Source organism: Cherax quadricarinatus, chromosome 21, assembly GCF_038502225.1.
Source record: "Cherax quadricarinatus isolate ZL_2023a chromosome 21, ASM3850222v1, whole genome shotgun sequence".
NCBI lineage: Eukaryota > Metazoa > Arthropoda > Malacostraca > Decapoda > Parastacidae > Cherax > Cherax quadricarinatus.
In genome coordinates this window covers 4,360,257-4,386,789 of record NC_091312.1, presented here as the reverse complement: position 1 = coordinate 4,386,789, position 26,533 = coordinate 4,360,257, and the positions used below count along the sequence as shown (strand labels likewise).

The following is a 26,533-nucleotide window of genomic DNA, read 5'->3' as shown; positions in this document are numbered from 1 at the left end:
GAACGGATTACAGTTATATTTACATTATTTCTTATGGGAAATATTGCTTTGAGTTTCGAACGTTTTGACTTTAGAACTAGCTCCTGGAATGGATTAAGTTCAAAACTCAATGTACCACTGTATGTGTATTCTAGTCCAAAAGTTTGGTTTACTGATGTTATTGTCTAGTCTTCACTGGGGAGTTCCTGTTACGCAGAAAATGGGGCGCCTAGAGGCTTAAGGCCTTGATCAGGGCTACCCTAATCAAAACAGAAAGCGCTAAATGAGCATTCACTACTTCAATGGTTTGGCAATTAGAGGGTTCAGACAAAATTCCTCGTTAGGAAAACACAGCCTCTCCTTACTTAGCGATGTACTCGTTTACCGATGACTTGGACTTATGACAGGCTCTCTGACCAGTTTGCATACCTAAATAATGTATGTTAGAGCTGATTTCCTCTATTCTGTTTATTGCAATGTACAGTGGACCCCCGGTTTGCGATATTAATCCGTTCCTGAGAGCTCATCGTAAACCAAAATTATCGAAAAGTGAATCAATTTTCCCCATAAAAAATAATAGAAATCAAATTAATCTGTGCAAGACACCCAAAAGTATGAAAAAAAATTTTACCACGTGAAATATTAAGTTTAATGCACACAAACTGAAGAAGACATGCACAGTTTGTAGTACTCTACTAACAATAGAATACATGACACTTACCTTTAATGAAGATCTGGTGATGATTGATGGGATGGGAGGAGGGGAGAGTGTCGAACTTATTGTTTAGAAGGAGGAATCCCCTTCCATTGGGACTTGAGGTAGCAAGTCCTTTTGCAGGGTTACTTCCCTTCTTCTTTTAATGCCACTAGGACCAGCTTGAGAGTCACTGGACTTCTGTCGCACAACATATCTGTCCATAGAGGCCTGTACTTCTCGTTCCTTTATGACTTTCCTAAAGTGGTTCACAACATTGTCATTGTACAGGTTGCCAACATGGCTTGCAGTAGCTGTGTCAGGGTGATTTTCATCAAAAAAGGTTTGCACTTCAAGTCACTTTGCACACACATTTCCTTAATCTTTGAAGTAGGCAACTTCTTCAATTTCTCTATCCCCTCCTCCGAAGCAGTTTCCTCAGGTCTGGCCTCTTGCTGTTGAAGGTGATCTAGCAGCTCATCAGTGGTTAGTTCGTCATTGTCCTCCTCCACCAACTCTTCCACATCCTCCTCGCTAACCTCCAACCCCAAGGACTTCCCCAATGCCACAATGGATTCCTCAACTGGCATAGTATTCCCAGGGTTAGCCTCAAACCCTTCAAAATCCCTTTTGTCTACACATTCTGGCCACAGTTTTTTCCAAGCAGAGTTCAAGGTCCTCTTAGTCACTCTCTCTCAAGCCTTACCTATAAGGTTTACACAATTGAGGATATTAAAGTGATCCTTCCAAAACTCTTTTAGAGTCAATCAAGTGTCTGTGGTCACTTCAAAGCACCTTTCAAACATAGCATTTGTGTACAGTTTCTTGAAGTTGGAAATGACCTGCTGGTCCATGGGCTGCAGGAGAGGAGTGGTATTAGGAGGCAAAAACTTGACCTTAATGAAGCTCATGTCCCCAGAAAGTCACTCTGCCAAGTCTGTAGGATGACCAGGGGCATTGTCTAATACCAGGAGGCACTTAAGGTCTAATTTCTTTTCAATTAGGTAATTTTTCACATTGGGGGCAAATGCATGGTGTAACCAGTCATAGAAAAAGTCCCTAGTGACCCATGCCTTACTGTTTGCCCTCCACAGCACACACAAATTAGCCTTGAGGATATTCTTTTGCCTGAATGCTCTGGGAGTTTCTGAGTGATATACCAATAAAGGCTTTACTTTGCAATCACCACTAGCATTGGCACACATCAGAAGAGTAAGCCTGTCTTTCATAGGCTTATGTCCTGGGAGTGCCTTTTTCCTCCTGAGTAATGTAGGTCCTGCTTGGCAATTTCTTCCAAAACAGGCCTGTTTTGTCACAATTAAACACTTGTTCAGGTTTCAAGTCTTCACTGTATGTAATCCTTGAATTCCTTCACATATTTTTCAGCTGCTTTTTGGTCCGAACTGGCAGCCTCACCATGCCTAATCACACTATGTATGCCACTACGATTCTTAAATCGTAGTGCCTTAAATTCACTCACATCACCACTAGTTGCAGGCAATTTCTTTACCAAATCGTCATGCAACTGCCTAGCCTTTTCACAAATGATCGCTTGAGAGATGCTATCTCCTGCTATCTGTTTGTCATTTATCCACACCAATAACAGTCTCTCAACATCTTCTAACACTTGCGGTCGCTGTTTCGTAATCACAGTTGCACCTTTTGCAACAACAGCTTCCTTGATTGCCGTTTTCCTGGTCACTATAGTAGCGATGGTTGATTGGGGTTTTGTATACAACCTGGCCATCTCCGACACACGCACTCCATTTTTGTACTTTGCAATTATATCTCTTTCTTCATTTCAATAGTCATTAGCACCCTTTTTCTTGAAGGGTTGGCACTAGAAGCTTTCTTGGGACCCATGGTGACTTATTTTGCAGAAGCAAGCACCAAAAACACTGTGATAATATGGAATGTACCGAATGTATCCTTAGATGCGAGCACACTGGCTGGCTTGTAAACACTGGCACACACGGGGCAGTTCAGGCCACACTTGGACACGTCTTGGACAAATCGCGTATACCGGGTTTTTTAACGGGAACCGAGGCAAAATTTTTGCGTTAAAATGTATCAAATACCGGATTTATCGGATACCGATGCCATCGCAAACCGGGGATGCACTGTACAGTACACTACTGTATGAACATTTAAAAATATATAAGAAATGCTACAAATGGTGCAAAGGTGACATTAAAATAATATCAAAGTTGGTTGACACAAACCCACTGCAGTGTACTATTATAGTAAGTATGCTCCTCATTTAGCGACAAATTCGTTTACCGACATGGTCTTGGCAACAGAACTCCATCGTTAAATGAGGAGATGCTGTGTATATTTATTACTTCCAACAATATATACAGACACTAAATATGCACACCCACATTTCCCTCAGCACATACACCCAAATAAAGATATAAAATTATAGTTCACAATAATAACATGGTTTATAAAATTACGGCACACTTCTCCATAATACATATTACAATTCAATGCAGAAACCTGCATAACAGTGCCTCAAACAATACAGCCTCTCCTCACTTAATATCGGAGTTCCATTCCTAAGACCACATCGCTAAGTGAGGAGCATACTATAGTGGTAGTGGGTTTGTGTTAACCGTCTTTGATATTGTTTTACTGTCACTTTTGCACCATTTATAACATTCATGATATTTTTTAAATGTTTATACAATAGTGTACTGTATATTGTAATAAAAAGAATAGAGGAAATCAGCTCTAATATACACTGTTTAGGTGTGCACACTGGTCAGAGAGCCCATCGTAAGTCTGAGTCATCGGTAAATGAGTACGTCAAGAGGCTGTATGTAGATCATGGATTATCTGATCCCTTCTGGAAAAAGGGTGACTTGGCTTCTCAACAACACCAGATGGACACAATTTTTTATGGTCCTTTTTTTTTTGCATTACCTGTTTAAGTGCCAGATTGAACAAGCCTACTGGGTATTGTTGGAAGTCAAATAACTGATTGTGAGATAATTAGTCTATGTATAGTAATGGGCTTGTATAGTAATGGGCTTCTGTAAAGGTAAAGTTGTCTACTTATTAATGTTTAGCTGGCTGGAAGAAATGAATGGGCTATAGATGGTAAAAAAAGATATATAGTAAATAATGAGGTATTCTTGGAAGAATTAAGGGTTCAAGTACAACCATTACCACTGCTAAAAAGTGACATCAAAGCCAATCATTGGCCCAGTGGCTCAAAGCTTCCCCACATTTTGGGGCTGGGTTAGCATGCCCTGATTGTCAGTTATGATTCAACATTTAGGAAGGTAAGCTGTTAGAAAAGTAATTGGAAAAGAGTCATGCTGTTCTTTCTTAAAAGTTTCTAAAAAAAAATTTTTCCTGCCAGAAGTTGTAACAGTTGTAGTACACCATTCCATTCTTCAGCCACTGTGTGAACACATCTATGAAGGGGATTTTTCAACAGCTTCACAATTGCCAGTGCCCTGCTACTTGTTATGATTACTCCCTCTTTACACATTTATTTTGACAGCCTATGCTTTATTTACTGAAATAAGGTTGACAACATATATTGCTTTTGCCTTGGCTTGTTTAGTAAAACTGTCTTGTCTTAATAGTTGCATTCTTTACGTGCTAAATTTATGTGAATATAGTGTACTATTATAGCATTCCTTTTGTTTCAAGTTCTTTTTGGTGATACAGTATAGATGTAAAGTCATTTTCTTTCTTGCAGGTGTTTTCCTTATTTTTTTCACAACATTACAAGAGTTCTTGGAATTAATGTTTGTGTATTTTTATTTTTCTATTTGATTGTGGTACTGTCCATTCACTTATATGAACATTGCATTGCATGGAACTGCAGTATAATTGCCAAAAATGTTTGTCTTTATTCTCATACATGATTTACAAAATTGGATGTTTATTGTTTACTTTCATGAAGAATGTAAATGTATGTAAAACACTATACATTAACACACAAATACAGTACAGTAAACCCCCCACTTAGCTCAAAACCACTAGAATGTATATTCAAACCAGCTCATTTGAACAACTGTAACTGTAGACTGATTCAGTCAGAAAAAACCCCAAGCATATGTGCCATAAAATGTGAAAAATTCAGCATTGAGCTGAGCTCCTTGCAAAATCTCAGATTGCTGCTCTGTGGAATAATTCCCTGGCCAGATTAAGCCTATGGACATATCCATTGTTCTTGGAGAGACCTAGTATCACCCCCTTTTACTCCCCCCGCCCCCTCACCCATGTTGCCAACAGTTGCATTCTGGAAGCATGGCATGCCTTATTCACGTGGTGTTTATTGAATAGTTTTGGGTATCATCATTAGTCCATCTCTTCTCTGGATATTAGCCATGTCAGCCAAAAGTAATGCTAATGATGCTGGATACAGCAAGAGCAAACATAAACATGAAACTTTGACAGTTTCAAAGAAAATTGAGGTTTTAGGACTGCTTCAAACTACCCATTCCTTTGGCCTCAGAGAATCAACCATTCATACCATTAAAGACAGTGAGAAGAACATGAAGAGGCTGTGCATTGAGCAATCCAGATTGTAACCTACTGGAAAGAATAACAAATAGGTTACTACTGCTAAAGAAATTAGACCAATTACCTAGTGTGTGGATTGAGGGGAAACAAAGGGAAAGATGCCCACTTAGTGCTAAGATAATAAAGCAAAAGTCATTATCCTACAATGAAACTGTGTGTAAGATGCAAGGAAGCCTTCACAACCACTTACACTTAGTCTACTGCATAGCAAAGTTGAATGACGAGGGTGTGTCAGCATATCATATTGACACTAGAAATTTTCTCTGCTGAGTTTGCATAAATTATTTCTGAGAATTATTACATTCCCAAGCAAGTGCTTAATGCAGATGAGACAGGGTTATAATGGAAGAGAAGTCACTCTGTCTGCCTTGTTTTTGGGTTGTCCAAGGTTCTTTACACATATGCTGCCATGTATGATAATCTATGTAACTGTATTTGTGTATACCTGAATAAACTTACTTAATATCTTGCATCAGCAAGCAAGAAAATTGGCACCTGGGCTCAAAGCAGCAAAGGACTGGACGAAACAAAACCTTTCTGTTTATTATTTGGCAATCTTACAGGGCAGCACAGATGACTGATGCCCTGTTCATTGATTAGTTCAAGCATTACTTGACTCCTTCGGTAAGATGTACCTGGCCAGGAAGAACCTTGCATTCAAGGTTCTCCTGACTCTTCATAATTCCCATAGTCATCCTGAAATCTTGCAGTCTCTGGACCCAAATGTGCAGATTGTACATATTTTTACCACTGACTATGATAGCATTGTTACAGCCACTGGATCAAGGAGTTAAGGCATATAAATGCCATTACATATGCAGTTCCATGATGACTTTTTCACACTTTAATGTATGTGCATTTGGGACTTTTCAGTGCAGGTTGATTTATGGTTGTATTATTTCAATCACATATTGTTATAGTTGTCTTTTTGGGAGGCTCGTGTAAATCAAGGTTGTACTGAATATATTTGATTTTTTATGTACATATTAATGAATAATAATGCAATATTACAGCATATGCCCGGAATGATACGTGCATACATCCCCCGCTATCGACAAGTAGAGGGTGAAGGGGGCAGGAGCCATTATGTCTATTGCTTAGAAGTTTGCTACGTGGGACGCGTCCATAAGCTTGAGAAGAGATATTCTGCATTTCATAGCCTGTACAAAGAGGTATACTTTATTATATTTGCTACATACTGTACTTTTATATTTAGTACTGTACTGTACTTGTGCTTTTTATGGAGAGATAGAGTACAGAGGTAAGATGAAAGCAGTATAGTTAAAATAAATCTTTGTCTAGTTCTGAAGTAGTAATGTGCAAGCCTTATAATTACTTCCCCGAAATGCACTGTGTAATTAGTGACTTTCATTTTTGCCTACCAATGTAATTTTTCATTTAAACTATATTATTTGTATGGCATAAAGAAATAAACATTATTATTATTATTACAGTGGACCCTTGGTTATCGGCCATTCCGGATATCGGCCAATTCGGTTTTCGCCCACTTTTTTGGCTGAAATTCTATCCCAGTTATCAGCTGTTATTTCGGAGATTGGCCGTGTGGACGCATAATAATAATCAGTCTTGGGCACATTAAATGTCTTATTTTAGGTTAATATAGACATTTTCATTAATTCATCTATGATATTTTTTTTCAAAATTATATAAGAAACACATTACATAACATATAAACATGCAATGTTTATATGCTATCAAGTGGTGAGTACCGGCGAATCAAGGAGGAGGGTGGAGGGTAAACATCACGTTTTCACTGATTCAACGTTAGAGAAAACTCTGAAGCTGGCATCTGGTCCAGTCACCGCCCTTCATGAGCATTTGTTTACAATTCTCAGCATGAATTATTCATTTCCTCTCCCTTTGTTTATGACAGCATCTAAAGGTAGTTGTTAGAAACGATTAAACTCAGTGAACATGGTATGTCTATGTAATACTACATCTACCGGCTACTTACACTGAATTCCTACAGATAAATGCTACTCACCTCTCGCCCTACATCGAGACTACAAATATTTTAAGGTAAGTAATGAATGTACTGTGGCAGTGTCAAAGCCTTAGATAGGGCTTTGATACTTGAAGTCCTTATGGAGGAGGATTCCCAACTCCCTCTCCCCTCCTCGCCTTCAGTACGCCAACAAGAGTCTTTAATAAAGGTATGTGATGTTCATTTATCATTAAAATTTGTGCTTTATATTTATTTCTCATTGTTTTGTGCATGTAAAACTATAGTTATTCTCTATAAAATGTATTTTTTGTTAATGCTTTTGGGTGTCTGAGATGGATTAATTGGATTTGCATTATTTCTTATGGGAAATATTATTTCTGTTTTCAGCCATTTCGGATTTAGGCCGACCTTCTGGAATGGATTAGGGCCGATAGCCGAGGGTCCACTGTGTATTATTATTATTATTATTATTATTATTATTATTATTATTATTATCTGGATTGCTATGTTGTAGCTTTGCAATTTTTTTTTTCCTGTTTGACTATATTTCCAGTAGATTTAGAACTGTTCGTGGAGATCTTTTTTCCATTATATTTTTTAATGTGGGTTATAAGTAGTTTAAAAAAATTTTGTAATAACAATAATAGAGTGGTACCTCGGTGTACGTCCTTAACCCATTCCAGGACCTTGGACTTATACCAAACAGGACGTATACCAAACGAACTTTCCCAAAAGAAATATAGGGAAAACGATTTATCCGTTCCCATGAAAAAAAATCTTATTGTTATTGGCACATTATACATTGGTGGGGCTGTATAGAATACTTTAAACACTGTTTAATACTAAAATATGTAATTTAAACACTGCTTAATACTAAAATACATACAAAAATACAAAAGAATTAGATAAAATACAGTGGTACCTCGAATTACGAACTTAATTCGTTCCAGAAGGCTGTTCGAGTGCCAATACCGAACAAATTTGTTCCCATAAGGAATAATGCAAATTAGATTAGTCCGTTTTAGACCCCCAAAAATACACTAACAAAAGCACTTACAAAAGTACACTTACATAATTGTTTGAGTTGGGAGCTGTTTGAAACTTGAGGTACCACTGTAAATGCAAATTTAACCTCACTTTACTTTGCTGAAAAGAGTCGAGCGCCTACTAGGATAGTGCTGAGAAGGGAGGAGGAGGAAATATTATTGTTTGGAAGGAGAATCCCCTTCTCTTTTCCCTATTTGGATCTGGTTGAAGCTCACCAGGTTTGACTTTTATTAAAAATCTGTCCAAAGAACTTTGCTTCTGCCTTCTCCTCAGGATGTTTCAGAAATGTGACATTGTCTGGTCATTCCAGACAATGCTATTACAGCTTGTTTGGGCTTTGTTGAGGTGGTACTTTTCTGCAAAGTTTTTGATGTTCATCCATTTGGCAAAGATTTCCTTGATTAATGAAGTAGGTGCTTCTATCTTCTCTTCCAAGCCTGAAGAGAGTGCATCCATATTAGTCTTGTGCTCCTCCTCCTCAAGTTCCTGCAGCTCCTCAGTGGTCAGCTCTTCCCCATGCCCCTCCACTAACTCATCACCATCACTCACATCCAGACCCATGGACCTGCCCAGACAGACAATATCCTCCACTGTAGACACAGCCTCAAAGTCCCTTTCAGCCACTGCTTCTGGCCACAAATTCCTCCAAGCAGAGTTCATTGTTCTGTATGAAACTTCCTGCCAGGCTTTGTCAATGAGAGTTATGCAATGGGAGATAGTAAAGTGATCTTTCCAAAACTCTCTCAGGGTTAACTCTGTGTCAGAAGTCACTTTAAAGCACCTCTGGATGACCAGCTGATCCATGGGCTGAATGAGAGGAGTCGTGTTAGGGGGGAGAAGCTGTACAGTGATAAGTCAAACTCCGGCAGCATATAGTCCTGCAAGCTTGGAGGGTGAGCTGGAGCATTGTCCATTATGAGGAGAGACTTCAGATGCAGGTTTTTCTCCTCTAAATAACTTCTTACACTTGGCCCAAGCACAACTCATTTGACCCATACAAGCTCTAGCACACGAGTCGTATTCCAAACAAAGGTCTTATACCAAGCAAAAATTTTCATGTCCAAACAGGACGTATACCAAGTTGGACTTACTCCATAGCAGATATATACCCAGGTACCACTATATATAGTAATAAATATATAATATCAATATATATCTTTCTTTCAACACACCGGCCGTATCCCACCGAGGCGGGGGTGGCCCAAAAGAAACGAAAGTTTCTCCTTTTACATTTAGTAATATATACAGGAGAAGGGGTTACTAGCCCCTTGCTCTTGGCATTTTAGTCGCCTCTTACAGCACGCATGGCGTATGGAGGAAGAATTTTGTTCCACTTCCCCATGGAGGGAAGAGGAAATAAACAAGAACAAGAACTAGAAAGAAAATAGAAGAAAACCCAGAGACAGAAAACGAGACAGAAAAAAAAAGACACACCAGCAATCCTACCATCGTGTAAAACAATTACAGGCTTCCGTTTTACACTCACTTGGCAGGACAGTAGTGCCTCCCTGGGCGGTTGCTGTCAGCCAACCTACTACCTAGGAATAATAATTATATATATTTTTTTTTTTTCAACAAGTCGGCCGTCTCCCACCGAGGCAGGGTGACAATTAATTATAATTGTATATTATATAATAATAAATCTTTCTTCTTTCAACACATCAGCCGTATCCCACCGAGGCGGGGTGGCCCAAAAGGAAAAAACGAAAGTTTCTCCTTTTACATTTAGTAATATATACAGGAGAAGGGGTTACTAGCCCCTTGCTCCCGGCATTTTAGTTGCCTCTTACAACATGCATGGCGTACGGAGGAAGAATTCTGTTCCACTTCCCCATGGAGATCAGAGGAAATAAACAAGAACAAGAACTAGAAAGAAAATAGAAGAAAACCCAGAGGAGTGTGCTTGTACATGTATGTGTAGTGTGACCTAAGTGTAAGTAGAAGTAGCAAGATGTACCTGAAATCTTGCATGTGTACGAGACAGAAAAAAAAGGAGACACCAGCAATCCTACCATCGTGTAAAACAATTACAGGCTTCCGTTTTACACTCACTTGGCAGGACGGTAGTACCTCCCTGGGCGGTTGCTGTCAACCAACCTACTACCTAGGAATAATAAATATATAATGTATAATAAATATTTTTTTTTTTTCAACCGGCTGCATCCCACCAAGGCAGGGTGGCCCAAAAAGAAAAACGAAAGTTTCTCTTTTTAAATTTAGTAATTTATACAGGAGAAGGGGCTACTAGCCCCTTGCTCCCGGCATTTTAGTCGCCTCTTACAACACGCATGGCTTACGGAGGAAGAATTCTGTTCCACTTCCCCATGGAGATAAGTGGAAATAAACAAGAACAAGAACTAGAAAGAAAATAGAAGAAAACCCAGAGGGGTGTGCTTGTACATGTATGTGTAGTGTGACCTAAGTGTAAGTAGAAGTAGCAAGACGTACCTGAAATCTTGCATGTTTATGAGACAGAAAAAAAGAGACACCAGCAATCCTACCATCATGTAAAACAATTACAGGCTTTCATTTTACACTCACTTGGCAGGACGGTAGTACCTCCCTGGGTGGTTGCTGTCTACCAACCTACTACCTAGGAATAATAAGTATATAATATATAATAATAAATATATAATAGTAGTAATAATATAATAATGTTATTTTTGAGTGCATTGTCTTTCAAGGAATTCACAAACACTCACACACCAAGCCATAAATGCAACAACAATGGTGATGAAGAAATACTAAATTTTATATTCAAGCATGACAGTATGATCATCAGGATCATAAGCTCTAGAAAAGAGACATGCACTCAGCTGAGACTTGAAAGCATGAACAGATTTTTGACCTTTAATAGATCTTGTCAACCTATTAAACACTTGGAGCTATGTAAGAAAAGACTCTGCGAATATTTTCTCCCCAACAGCACAAGGCTTAATCAGTGTGAAAGGGTCTGTGGCAATTCACAGAAACATTACTAAGCCTGATGTAAAATGTGCAAGCATATCTGCATGGTGCTTGAGTTCATTAATCTTAATAGCTGTAAATATTAATAAGTGCATTTTTAATTAAATTCTTGTCCTGATAGGGAGCCAGTGCAGCTCTCACAAGTGGGGACTAGGGAGAATCCCGGTTTAGAGCAAAAATACCAGTCTAGATGCATGATTCAGTACAGACTAAAGTCCTCTTTAACCAAATATTCAAACCCAAAAACATGCAATTGAAAAAATGAGTTCAAGAGGAAACAGATGCATGGATAAGAACCAAGATGCTCTGCTCATCAAGATACTGTATTTTCTAAATGCGTAGAAATTATGTATGTGAAAATTGCAAGATTTAACAATTTGGTTGGTGTATCCAAATAATGACACTGAAGAATCTAGGTAGACACCTATATTTCTTGCTGATCCCATGATCTGCAAACTGATAGTTCTATAATCCAAAGTAGCAAAATCTTCAGTCTGTACTTCCTTGAGGCTTTCCTTGACAATCAATATCTGTCTTACTCTCATTTAGTTTGTTTTCTATTTGTCATGCAAGTCCAGATGTCCAGCAAAAGAGAACTAAAGCAGAATTTTGCATCTTCCACATTTGGAGCCCAGATATAAATAATGATAATCAACCCCCATGGACATCTAACAGCAAGGCTAAGCCACTAACATAGTATACAGTATTGGACCAAGAACAAAGCCCTGAAGAACACCAAAGGGCAAAGGAGACAGCTCAGATACAGAATCATTAACTAGTACTTGATATGAGTGACTAGAGAGATGCAATTTGATAAGCAGTGCAGTATACCTAAGGCCACAACTTAACAGACTACTTACCAGTAATCCATGATCATTGATATCAAATGCAGCAGAGAGGTCCTATAAAATTAACAGTAATGCATTTCTTACACAAGTATTCAGTACCAAATCTTTTATAAACTTTATACACAGCTGTATCAGTTAAATTATATGGCCTGTACACAGACTGAACACACAGTAATACACAACTCCACTGCAGGAAAGAAACAATTGATCTAAAATAGCACCTTCAGTCAATTTTGAAAGAAACATTAGCAGAAACAGGATGATAGCTTGGCATTTTCTGAATCATAGGAAGGCTTCCTGAGGAGCAGACGAACCGAAGCCCCCTTCACTGATTGTGGAAAACATCTACTTTAAAATCAATGGTTAATCAACGCAGGTATAAAAGGAATTGTAGATTCATATACAAGCATGATCTTTGAGATATTGATAGGATCTAATGCACAATGTCTTATTAGAATTTGTGATATTCCTCAGAACCCCCTTCTTCCCAAGTGGAGCAACATGAGAAAAGGTAATCTGTGATACATCATGACCAGAACGTAATAATGTTGGTAGAATTACCGACAATATGTAAAGTAAAAGGACACAAGTGCAACTAATGTAACATTTTTATTGTGGCAACGTTTCGCTCTCCAGGAGCTTTGTCAAGCCGTTATGGCTTGACAAAGCACCAGAACAACCACAGACAGTCACAGAGTTGCTTGAGTTGAATTAAAATCCAACCAAATATTCTCTATTTTCTGACAAAAAGGTCAAAGCCAGCTAAAAGAAAAGCAGACTCAGAGGTAGGCAAAGCAGGTTCAGATACATGACCTAGCAGGTCATTGAGATGACTGAACAGGAGTCTCTGATTTCCACAACAAGATTTAAGTTGTTTTCCTTTGCAGTATTCCACCTTACAAGCTGATGTGCATTCATGACTACTCTGTGGGCTTCTACATAATAACACCATGATCCAGGAATATATAGTTTGTCACTGATGCTCTGCACTCCTACAAGACTTATGTGGCTGAACAATAGAGGAATCATATGAAGGGGCAACATCGTGAATCGAGGGGCTTTTAGTGTTCAACGAACAGACCTTATTCACAGCCACAAACACCTCATCATGAATCTTTGCTAACTGGTCAGTAGACAGTGCAGATGCATCCACCTTGCCCAAGGCATCCTTCACCAACACACCAATCTGGTCAAGATCAAGGCTTCAATAATTTCAGAAAAAATAGTATGCACTTACAAGAAACCAGTACCAAAATATCAAGATTAACAGCAACACCACTATGATCAGATACAGTAACATTAAGAGAGAGAGATTACCTCAATAATATTTCTTTAATACTGTGAGAATTGACAGTGGACAGAATCAAGGCCAGTATATGACCAGTGTAGGTGGGTGATAACACATTATTTTCACAATTATTCAAATGTGATCAGTTATGAGGGTGCTTTCACAAAATTCAACTTAATAAAAACATACAGTGGGAACAAGTCAACCATATCCTAAATGAAACAAGCTGGGAAGATATCCTAAACAACACAGATCTGAACCTTTGCCTAGAAAAAAATTAACTCTGTGGCACTTGAGGTCTGCTCAAGGCACATTCCATTAACCCTTTGACTGTCGCAACCCCAAATCCTGAAGTGTCTCCTAGTGTCAAAAAATTTTTGGAAAAAAAAAAATTTCTTATGAAATGATAGAGAATCTTCTCATGATGGTAATGACACCAAAAGTACGAAAACTTAGGGAATTACACTCCCGTGAAGTTAGCGATCTCGGCAATATATACGCATTGGGGATTTCGCCGACTTTGAGCCCTATTTTCAGCCAATTCCATTGTTCCAGTCAACCAAACTCCATTTTTTCTATCAATTGAGTACAAGAAACTGCCCATTTACCGATTTCAGCTACCCAATAAAGTGGTCAGAAATTGGCAATTTGGCCAATTTAATGCAAATTAAAAAAGATGCCAATTTCAAAATAGGGTCCAGAATAAACAATGCAGACATTCTTGGCACTAAAATAACATATCCTCTGTTCATTAGTCACGTCTCCAGGCCCCTCTTATTGTTTAATAGTTAATTGGCAAGCTGAAAGCAGGGTTCAATTATAAACGTCTTTGGAGGCTTCTTACTTTATTTGCAAAGTCATGGTGGGTGCGCAGGCTCGTGTGTTTGTGCCCATGGCCTGGGAGGGCCATACCCACGAGGGAGAGAGGGAGTAGACTTGTTGTCTGAGTCTGGGCCGCTGAGTGAGTGAGTGCGAGTGGGACTAGCGTCCCACTGACCTGGGCAGGCCTAGAGAGGGCAGCACCTGAGTGCCGCAAAATATGAACTAAGCTGGCAGACAGCATTGAGGGGACTTGAGCTAGAGTTCATCATGGCCACGCTAGCTGGAGATTCGTCTGTAAAAACTTGCATTTGCGGTCACAGTGGTGCCTATGCTAACCTTCCTATGGTGTAGAAATATACCTAGTTGGGCGAATCTTATTGAGGCTAGCTGGTCCAGTGGCTAACGCGACGGTCTGGAGTTTTGAGACTCTCTGACCAAGGGTTCAAATCCCGCCTGTGGTATGGTTTGTTTGCAATCGTGTCATTACGATTTCGTGAGTCACTATTGTTTGGAAGGAGAATCTCCTTCCATTAGGACTTCAGGTACGAAGTCCTTATCTGGGGTTACTTCCCTTCTTTATTTTTTAAAGACACTGGGAACAACTTGAGAGTCACTGGACCCTTGTTGCACAAAATATCTGTCCAGTGAGCTCTGTTTCTGGCATTTCTTTAAGATTTGTCTGAAGTGGGACACAACACTGTCATTGTACATGTTGCCAATACGGCCTGCAACAGCTTTGTTAGGGTGAAGTTCATCCATAAATGTTTGCACTTCAGTCCACTTTGCACAAATGTCCTTAATCTTTGAAGAAGGCACCGTCCTCCATCTCTTTTCCTCCTCCTCTGCAGCAATTTCCTGAGCTGTAATCTCTTGCTGTTGCAGATGAAGCTCTTGCAGCTCTTCAGTGATTAGCTCTTCCCTGTGGCCCTCCACCAACTCTTCCACATCCTCGCCACTCACCTCCAACCCCAGGGACTTCCCCAATGCTACAGTAGATTCCACAACTGACATAGGCTCCTTAGGATCAGCACCAAACCCTTCAAAATCCCTCTCTTGTACACATTCTGGCCACGGTTTTCTCCAAGCAGAATTCAAAGTTCTGCAAGTCACTCCTTCCCAAGCCTTACCTATAAGGTTTATGCAAGTGAGGATATTGAAGTGATCTTTCCAGGACTCTCTTAGGGCCAATTCAATGTCTGAGGTCACTTCAAAGCACTTTTCAAACACTGCTTTGGTGTACAGTTTTTTGAAGTTTGAAATGACCTGCTGGTTCATGGGCTGGATGAGAGGAGTTGTATTAGGGGGCAAGAACTTCACTGTGATGAAACTAAACTCCTCCACTGTTTGCTCTTCCAAGTCTGGAGGATGAGCAGGAGCATTGTCCATTACCAGGAGGCACTTAAGTGGCAATTTATTTTCCAGGAGGTATTTTTTCACACTGGGGCCAAACACTTCATTAAACCAGTCTTGGAAAATTCCCCTTGTGACCCATGCCTTATTGTTAGCCTTCCACATCACACACAAATTACCCTTGGTGACACTGTTTTTCTTGAACACACTGGGATTTTCAGAGTGATACACCAGTAAAGGCTTCACTTTGCAATCCCCACTAGCATTACTACAAAACATGAGAGTAAGCCTATCCTTCATAGGCTTATGTCCTGGGAGTGCTGTTTCCTCCTGCGTGATGTAGGTCCTCTTTGGCATTTTCTTCCAAGAGAGGCCTTATTTCGTCACAATTAAACACTTGTTAGGATTTGAATTCTCCAGTGTCTATGCACTCCTTAAACTCCTGTACAAACTTCTCAGCTGCTTTTCTGTCAGAACTGGCAGCCTCGCCATGCCTTACCACACTGTGAATGCCACTATGCTCCTTAAATCTCTCAAACCAACCTTTGCTTGCCTTAAAATCACAAGCATCACCACTTGTTGCAGGCATTTTCTTTATGAGATCGTCATGCAACTGCCTTGCCTTTTCACGTATTATTGACTGCATAATACTATCTCCTGCTAACTGTTTTTGGGTAATCCACACCAACAATAACCTTTCCACTTCTTCGAGGATTTGCGATCTCTTCTTTGTCAGCATATCTACCCCTTTTGCAACAACAGCACACTTTATTTCCTTTCCCTTCACCATGATCGAAGTGATGGTTGAATGGGGTTTGCCATACATCCTGGCAAGTTCTGTAACACACACTCCACTCTCATATTTTTCAATGATTTCCTTCTTAAATTCGATCGTGTTCCTCACTTTCTTTACCAAAAAGCTTGCACTAGCTTTCCTTGGGCCCAGGGTGACTTACTTAGCAGTTGCAAGCTCAAAAAACAATGGATTATTATGAAATGTATTGTATAAACCCGCGGCGTGGTCACGTGCTGGCAAACAATGGCACACTGAGTGTGAATGGTGCAGGAGACTGGCTTTGTGTGCGCGGTGACGGGCGGACGGGCACCAGACAGTCGCCGAATCACGAGTCCAATCACGAACCACGAGGCTAAATTTTGCCGAAAAAACTTACCGAAAGTCAGATTTCACTAAAGTCGAAGCCGACGAAACTCGGGGGTCCACTGTACAGTGGAACCTCAAATATCGAACTTAATCTGTTACAGGAGCTAGTTCTAAATTCGAAAAGCCTGAAAAGCGAAGCAATATTTCCCATAAGAAATAATGGAAATACAATTAATCCGTTCCAGAAACCCAAAAATATTCACAAAAGAGTACATTTTATAGAGATTAATTATAGTTTTACATACAACAAATATAGTGTTCAATTATGTATTAATAAATTTAAATAAACATATAAAATAACATTTTACTTACCTTTATTGAAGATTGGAGGAGGAGAGAGGGAGTTGGGGTTAGTGTTTGGAAGGAGAATCCCCCTCCATGAAGACTTTAGGTATCAAAGCCCTCTCTGAGGTTACTTCCCTTCTCTGTCTTTTAATGCCACTAGGACCAGCTTGAGAGTCACTGGACCCCTGTCTCACAAAATAACTGTCCACAGTCCTCTGTTTCTGGTGCCTCTTTAAGATTTCCCTAAAATGGGACATGGTTCTGTCACTGAACTTGTTGCAAAGATGGCTTGTTTCAGCTTGGCTAGGGTGATACTTCTCCACAAACATTTGGACATCATTCCACTTCTGTATTATTTCCTTCTTCACATCTATGGTGTTTCTCACTTTCTTTACCACAGGGGTACCACTAGCAAGTTTCTTTGGGCCCATTGTAGCTTATTTCACAGTCCCACAAGCACTAAACACAATGAAATAATCGTAAAATGTTTGAATGAGAGCACAGGTTAGTGTTCACTCAAGCATCAACAAAACCAGACTGGCTCACGGTGCCTGTGTGGGGACGCAGACATAGCGGGTTGCCGGACAGGTCCGGTACCCGGTGGTTCGAAAAAAGGGGCGAGTTCGATACTAGGGACAAAGTTGGTTTGAAAAAAGCGTTCTATTTTCGAAGAGTTCGGTAAGTGGTACGTTCGAAATTTGAGGTTCCACTGTATATGGAATATGAAATAACTTTTAAAAACGCTTGAAATTTTGGAGTTTCCAGACATAATGGAGAGAGGTGGTGCTTACAGAGCTCATGGAGAATGTAAACAAACCGGGTGGGGCGCGGTGACCGTATTAGAAAGTCAGGTGGGGGGGAGCCATATAGCGAGTTTTGGTCATACAGTGGAACCCCGAGTTTCAGACTTAATCCATTCCAGGAGCTAGTATTAAAATCGAAATGTTCTAAAGTCGAAGCAGTATTTCCCATAAGAATTAATGTAAATACAGTTAATCCATTCCAGGGAGTTGGGAATCCCCCTCCATAAGGGTTTCAGGTATCAAAGCCTTCTAGTGTTATTTCCCTTCTTTGTCTTTTACTGCTACAGTACATTCATTACTTATCTTAAAATATTTGTAGTCTTAATGTAGGGCAAGAAGTGAGTAGCATTTATTTGTAGGAATTCAGTGTAGGTAGCTTGCATCAGAGAAAACGTAATGTTTACCTTCCACCCTCCTTGATACGCCGCTACTCACCACTTGATAACATATAAACATTGTATGTTTATATGCTGTATTCTATGTAATGTGTTTCTTATATAATTTTTAAGAAAATATCATTGATGGGTTAATGAAAATGTCTATATTAACCTAATATAAGACATTTAATGTGCCCAAGAGTGATTATTATTAAACATACCTCACATATAAACATTGCATGCTTTTATATATATACTATGTAACATGTTTCTTATATAATTTTGAAGAAAATATCATAGATGGATTAATGTAAATGTTTATATTCACTTGAGAAACAAAGTCACACTGACTCACAACTGCGGAGGCAGGCGGACAGTTTTGGTACGTGGGACAAAACATGGGGCACAGTGCGAAACTCGGGACAAAATTGAGCTGACAAAACGGTTCTAAACTTGAAGCGTACGATAGTCATGGAGTATGAAACTCAGGGTTCCACTGTAATTTGAAATGTCCGTATTAGCAGAATGCTGTAAAGCGGGGCCCTACTGTATTCATACATTTATAAATACATGAAAATTATTTGGTTGCATGATACTTGCACCAGAGGTAAAAAAAAAAAATTGTAATTATATACTATATTTATTTATTCTCAGTTGCACAAGCTGTATCAAACGGCAGAATTTCCTCCCAAACGCTTGCGAAACACAACCCCTAAAGTACTGGAGACACGTCGAGCAGGATTAGAACTCTGGCTACATTCCACTCTTCTGCTTCAGCCAACTCCACCAGCTTTATTAGCATTCTTACAAGTTCACAATTACCAGCCTCCACGTCAAGAGTAAGTAAACATTGATTTGTAGCAGACAAAATAAGTATAGTCAAAGGGCACAAATGTGTTAGACATACATTTGTTCCTACAGATTAATGGGACATTATGTTCTTAGAGTTTCTGCTGAGTGAAATATTTATATAACTTATAATGAAGTCTGCATAACAAATTTTGTTTCAAGAGTTGAGCTCATTTTGTGATTTGTAGAAAATATCTCTGTAATACCCTTCCTGGACAACAGTTTTGGTAATCCCACCTAACTTACAAACTACAAATTCAGGGTTGTTGAGGTGATTTGGACATGTAGAGAGAATGGAGCGAAACAGAATGACTTCAAGAGTGTATCAGTCTGTAGTGGAAGGAAGGCGGGGTAGGGGTCGGCATAGGAAAGGTTGGAGGGAGGGGGTAAAGGAGGTTTTGTGTGCGAGGGGCTTGGACTTCCAGCAGGCATGCGTGAGTGAATTTGATAGGATTGAATGGAGACAAATGGTTTTTAATACCTGACGTGCTGTTGGAGTGTGAGCAAAGTAACATTTATGAAGGGATTCAGGGAAACCGGCAGACCGGACTTGAGTCCTGGAGATGGGAAGTACAGTGCCTGCACTCTGAAGGAGGGATGTTAATGTTGCAGTTTAAAAACTGTAGTGTAAAGCACCCTTCTGGCAAGACAGTGATGGAGTGAATGATGGTGAAAGTTTTTCTTTTTCGGGCCACCCTGCCTTGGTGGGAATCGGCCAGTGTGTTATTAAAAAAAAAAAATCTCTGTAATACGTATATGTATTACAGTAACGGTAATCTGGATAACCACGACATTCATAAGAAATAATAACCTAAATAGAGATATGGTTATGGAAATGTCATCAAGCCAGAAGAGATTTGGGTACTTAAATCTACCATATTATTGGGATGCCCATCAGTAAAAATGTTGGATAATCAAAATAAGGAAATCTGCAAATTTGTTAGACCTCATCTATTATTCTCTTAGATATTAAAGCATTTTGACAAAAAATTACAATTGGTGTAGGGTTTGACAAGGCACCAGGAATCCTACCACCAACACCCTAATGATGATGAAAGCAGCAGCAACTGAAAGGCAGGTAGAATCTCGAGAGTACAGTAAATTGTCAGTTATAATGCAATTAGACTGCCAAAGATTTTCTTAGCATGACTGAGAAATTATATTTGAAAATATACAGCATGAGAAAATGGTCAGTATTAAATGCTGTAAAGCAGGAAAGGATCAATCTAGAATGAGTAATGCTGGTAATGCATGCTGTGACTTTTTTTTTTTCCTTCTGCCCTGCATGGTGTATGGGTGAGTTCAGTACAATCCAGAAATTATTTTGGAGGGAGGCACCTCCCCTTCTCCACCAGCACTGCTATCTGCACCACTAGTTACTTCCTGGGAATGTCATGTGTAATAGTGACTCCTATGTTTATCATTCTATTTTGGATGATATTTTCAACACCCCAACCTGTCTCTAAGATATTAACCATGGTACTCAAGAGGAATATTTGTAGTAGTGATGCTGAGGTGCCAAGAAGACTTATGCATGAGGGTTTATACATGCTTACTGTAGGTTCATGTGTCATGGAGACAGCACTCATTTGTAGTCAGAAGGGATGAGAAGAAAATAAGAGCTTGTGTAATGACTGCTGAAAAGTGTGACAAAAAAGGTCAGTACAGCTAAATCAAGACAGAAAAGTTACTGAATGTGTGAATTGAGGAAAAATAAGGAAGAGGGTTATTCTTCGTGCTCAGATGATACAGCATTAGGGCATATCCTACACTAAAACTGTATGAGAAGGAAGGAGAGCCTTCACAAAAATATATATTTGACAGCTTTCTTTGCTGAAAAAGGACCCTAACATATCTAGAAGCTGGGTCTGGAGCAGGTGATGATGCCTTATTATCACCTGTATAAAGTACTGCTGGGAGAAATATAGCAAGTGATGCACTACAAAATATTGTATCCACAGCAACACACAAGCCACAGCCATTTACCTGAACCCAGTAGTGCAACATCAACAGTCTCCATAAACTTATTTGTCAACAGCAGCAACTAATATGGTCAATATTTTTTTTTTTTTTCACTTTTTACGATATTTTAAAAAAGTTCTTTGGTTTCTTGAGAGGTCTGTGTAATGAAACTTGTTTTTCATATGTTCTTTAGATTAGTAAGCACTAATTTAGATTAAAATGGTGATTTTTAGAAATGTAACCCCTGGTGTACATACTGTACTTAATTGCCAGTGAACGAAATTCATAACTCGTTAATTGGTCTGTACAGTGGACCCCCGGATTACGACATTAATCCGTTCCAGAGAGTGTGTCTTTAACCGAATCTGTCATAATCCGAATTATTTTTTCCCCATAAGAAATAATGGAAGTCCAATTAATCTGTTCCAGACACCCAAAAGTATTAAGCAAAATCATTTTTCACATGAAATATACATTTTCCTACACAGAAAACAATGAGACACGCAGAATAAATACATAAATAATAAAGTGACACTTACCTTTATTGAAGACTTATTGATGAGTGATGAGATATGGTGAGTGATGAGAGTGATGCACTTTGCAATCCTCACTAGCATTACAACAAAACATGAGAGTTAGCCTGTCTTTCATAGGCTTGTGTCCTGGGAGTGCCTTTTCCTCCTGAGTAATGTAGGTCCTATTTGGCATTTTCTTCCAAAAACAGGCCTGTTTCGTCACAACTACACACTTGTTGGGGTTGGAATTTTTCAGCCTTGCCATGCCTTATCACACTGTGTATACCACTACGATTCTTAAATCTCTCAAACCAACCTTTGCTGGCCTTAAAATCACCAATATGAGCACTAGTTTCAGGCATTCTTTCCTGTTCACGTGGGTGTTAGGCGACTGGTGTGGGTCGCATCCTGGGGGGACAGGATTAAGGACCCCTATGTAAATAAGTTAGACAGTCGTCAATGACGCGCTGACTTTCTTGGGTTATCCTGGGTGGCTAATCCTCTGGGGTTAATTGTTTCTCGGATAATTGTTTCTCGTTGATCCACACTGAAAAAGGCACATTCTCCCCTCTCTCTCAGCCCTTTACCAAAGGGGCTGGCTGGCACTAGAAGCTTTCTTTGGGCCCATCGTAGCTTATTTAGCAGTTACAAGCACAAAAAACAATGGAATAATACAAAATGTATCACATGTACACGTGGAATCGTCCTCACTGGCTTGTAAACAATGACACTGGCTGTACATGGAGTGGCCAGGTCGCTCAGGCCGCGCAGACACATTCAAGACGAATGACTTTAACTGAGCTCTTTGTCGTTAACCGAGCCAATATTTTGACGCAAAACATTACTTAATCCGAATTTTACGTAATCCGATGACGTCGTAATCCGGGGGTCCACTGTATTGTGGAGAGGTACCTGTCTTGGTATGGTAAGTTCTGAGGGCTCACTGAAATATTTGAAGCAATGGCTAATGGAAATACCATTTTTAGTGTGATTTGTATATTCTGGGCTATATGTCAAGCAGGGCTTCATAAAAAGAAGCTGGCACTAATTCCAGCCAGCCATGACATCTTAGAAAAATCACTTTGTGGAATTCACTATCAGGTGTTATGAATAGGAATAACCTACTAGACGTGGCTGTACATCCCAAGCATTCATAATCTCGTTTTATTTGTTCTGCCTGCCGTGGTGGCAGCAAGGGGAGACTTCCGGGTTTCAGTTCCGCCCCCCCCCCCTCAAAAAAAAAAAAATCCCTCAGTCCCCTAAAGCCCCACTGTGATGAAAATCATCAGTGGGGCTTGGGTATAAAACTTGGGTGTAAAACTCCACATATACTACATATGGTTCAGTAAGCAAATTAAGTACAGTGGTCCCTCGATAATAGTCGGGCTCGATAGTCATCCTTTTCAGAAATCGTTGCGTTATTTTAGTCCAAACATTGGCTCACAAATGGTCGGTTGACTTGCTAATCGTCGTTCGTCCTGGACGCTTACTCACGGCTCTGATCCGCCTCGGCCTCCCTTCCCAGTCAGTGTGCCATTGTTTACCAGTGAGTGACGGACCTCTCACGTGTTCATACGAAATATTTCATAATATTTCATTCATTTTATTGCTTGCAAGTGCTAAATAAGCTACCATGGCTCCAAAGAAAGCTCCTAGTGCCAAGCCTTTGGTAAAAAAGGTGAGAAATATGATTGAATTTAAAAAAAACATCATTGAACAATATAAAAGTGGCGTACATGTGGCCAAACTGGCCAGGATGTATAACAAATCCCATACAACCATATCTTCCATCATGGCCAAGAAAAAGGAAATAAATATGCTGACAAAAATGAGATCACCAGTACTCGAAGAGGTTGAGAAATTATTATTGGTGTGGATAAACGAGAAACAATTAGCAGGAGATAGTCTTATGACGTTGATTATTTGTGAAAAGGCTAGGCAGTTGCATGACGATCTGGTAAAGAAATTGCCTGCAATTAGTACTGATATTTGTGAATTTAAGGCCAGCAAAGGTTGGTTTGAGAAATTTAAGAACCATAGTGGCATACACAGTGTGATAAGGCATGGTGAGGCTGCCAGTTTGGACAAAATTGCAGCTACAAAATTCATAAGTGAATTCAAGGAGTACATAGAGGCTGAAGGACTGAAACCTGAACAAGTGTTCAATTGTGATGAAACAGGCCTCTTTTGGAAGAAAATGCCAAAGAGGACCTACATTACTCAGGAGGAAAAGGGACTGCTAGGACACAAGCCTATGAAAGACAGGCTGACGCTCATGTTCTGTGCTAATGCTAGTGGGGATTTCAAGTGAAGCCGTTACTAGTGTACCATTCTGAAAATCCCAGAGTGTTCAAGAAAAACAATGTTATGAAGAGTAAATTGTGCGTGTTTTGGAGATCTAATAGTAAGGCATGGGTCACAAGGGAAATTTTCGTCGAGTGGTTCAATGAAGTGTTTGGCCCTAGTGTGAAGAATTACCTCCTGGAAAAGAAATTGGATCTCAAGTGCCTCCTAGTAATGGACAGTTCTGATCTAATTCTGAAGGAGTTTGGGTTCATCACAGCAAAGTTCTTGCCCCCGAATACCACTCCTCTCCTCCAGCCCATGCACCAGCAGGACATCTCAAACTTTAAAAAACTCTACACCAAAGCAATGTTTGAAAGGTGCTTTAATGTGACCTCAGACACTCACTTGACCCTAAGAGATTTTTGGAAAGAACACTTCAGTATTCTCTATTGCATAAGCCTTATAGGTAAAGCTTGGGAGGGAGTGACTACCAGGACTTTGAACTCTGCTTGGAGAAAATTGTGGCCAGATTGTGTCCACAATAGGGATTTTGAAGGGTTTTGTGGCTGACCCTGATGAGCCTATAACAGTTGTGAACTCTATTGTTGCATTGGGGAGTTTCATGGGGTTGGATGTGAGTTTGGAGGATGTGGCAGAGTTGGTAGAGGACCACAATGAAGAGCTAACCACTGAGGAGTTGCAAGAGCTTCAGCAGGAACAGCAACAGATCACAGCTCAGAATCTTGCTGCAGAGGAGAAGGTGTCAGCATAGTTGCTGATTCCCTGTATATGTATATGTTATCTGAGTATCATAGTTAGTACCATCCATATGTTTTACATAGTTGACCCCTTGCTAGGCTCAGTGACTAGCTTGTGTGACGTCACGTGATGCCGCATGAGAGCGCTGTGCTCCCGGCCTTGTCCTCACTCAGCGCTTAGGTCTACAACAGGCAACACAGGCAGTCTGGGCTCCACTCTCACACTCTGCTAATATAAGTGTTACCATTCACCCTGAGAAGGATGTTGCAAGCCATATCGGCAACTTGTACAGTGACAGAGTCTTGGCCCATTTTAGGGAAGTTTTAAAGAGACGCCAGAAACAGAGCTCTCTGGACACTTTTTTTGCGAGACAGGACTCCATTGACTCTCAAGCTGGTCCTAGTGGCATTAAGAAACAGAGAAGTAACCCCAGAAAAGGACTTGGTACCTAAGGTGTTGATGGAATGGGATTCCCCTTCCAAACAGTAACTAATCCAATCTCTCCTCCTCCAGTCTTCCATACACTAAGAAGAATTGCCAATAAAGGTAAGTGTTATGCTGTTAATATTTCGTTCATCATGTCCCATTGTATTGTTTATGTACTACATCTGTATTTCATGTAAAAAAATGTTTTTGTTTTAATACTTCTGGGTGTCAGGAACGGATTAATTGTATTTACATTATTTCTTATGGGAAAAATTGATTTGAAAATCGTCTCTTTCGATAATCATCGCACTTCCAGGAACGGATTAACGACGATAAACGAGGGACCACTGTACTAGGTAAAAATTGCCACCTATTCCAGGTATGGTTCAATAGGCAGTTAGTATACATATTTAGTAAGCAAGACTGTTACCTAATGAATTCATGTTGAGGCTCATTGTTTAAATTTTGTTCAGGGTGATTTCTAACTATTGAACTGCATCAACCATTTCCCAAAAGGTGATCAAAGAAGGAAATTCATTCACCATCGTCCATTCGGTATCCTTCCTCTTCCTTGAATCAAATCTTATTATTTTCTATTCTTCGGGCCCTGTATGTCCCCACTTGCTTAGTACTTTTCTATGAATATGTATGTAGTACTGTAATATAATTATTAACAATGTGATTCATGATTCATTGAGAATATCCATGCCAAGTTCCCAGTTTGTTTCACCATTTGAAAGGCACTTTTTGTTATCTACTGAATTATAAGGGTGGGGGGGGGAAGGGGTGAGCAGTTGAATAAGCAGGAATAGCAGGTGGCTTTACAAGTGCAGAAGTTGTGCCAAGTGGAAAGTGTGGTGAAGCAAACACCACAAGTGTTGCTGGGCTAATTAACTAGAATAGATGCCAAAGACACCAGTCTAAGCCACTTGAGAGTCAGGCACCACCAGATCAGCAGGTATGTGAGGACAGTCTTGGATTAATCTTGTTGCAGGAAAACCTGAATTCTGGCACTCTTGCTGGAGAGAACCATTCATTATTCTGGGAAATGCAGGAAGTACCCAGTGTGCTGAAGGACTACAAAATTTGAAAGTACAATCATATGTATAGTTCAGCTGGGATGATAGTACTGAATCAGGTAAAATATTTTCAAGTCATTTAAGTCTGGTACTTAAGACTGGTGGTGGGATACAGCTGGTGTGTTGAAAGAAGAAAGACCTAAGACTGGATGGGAAAGTTGTTGTTGGCAAACAGCTAATGCTGTGTAGGAAGGGAAGTTCTTTGTTTGGCCAGAAGAAGCAGAGCAACGATGTGACACCCACGGTAGGTGCTGCCAGTGCAGTGTGGAGGGCCACCAGAAGTGTGCCTGAAATTCCAAGAAGGGGATGTCTGATCAACAAGGAGGGGCATGTCCCTATAGAAGAGAATCAGGTTGGGCCTTTGACCATGTGAGGCATGTCTATGATTGAAGATTGAGTTAGGCATGCAAGATGGCCCAGCTACAGTGTGGGTCAGTGGGAAGTTAATAACTCTAGAGGGCCACAAAGGCAGTGGGCATTAGTCACTTGTGGGAAGACTATGGTCAGCAGCAGCAGCTACATACCGA

At 40.0% G+C, this 26,533-nt stretch overlaps 1 protein-coding gene across 10 annotated transcripts in view; it reads left to right on the top strand.

Annotated features, from left to right (window-relative positions):
* The window catches only part of LOC128689066 (sorting nexin-24), a 66,166-nt gene that overhangs the window by 8,930 nt on the left and 30,703 nt on the right, over positions 1 to 26,533 (top strand). For all 10 annotated transcript variants that reach the window (XM_053777140.2, XM_053777145.2, XM_053777141.2 and 7 more), the window contains 2 exons: positions 6,229 to 6,387; positions 18,785 to 18,969. Coding sequence is in view for 3 of the 10 variants with exons in the window: in XM_053777145.2 (XP_053633120.1) it covers positions 6,229 to 6,387; positions 18,785 to 18,969 (344 nt within the window). In the remaining 7 variants the exon portion in view is untranslated. The remainder of the gene's footprint in view (positions 1 to 6,228; positions 6,388 to 18,784; positions 18,970 to 26,533) is intronic.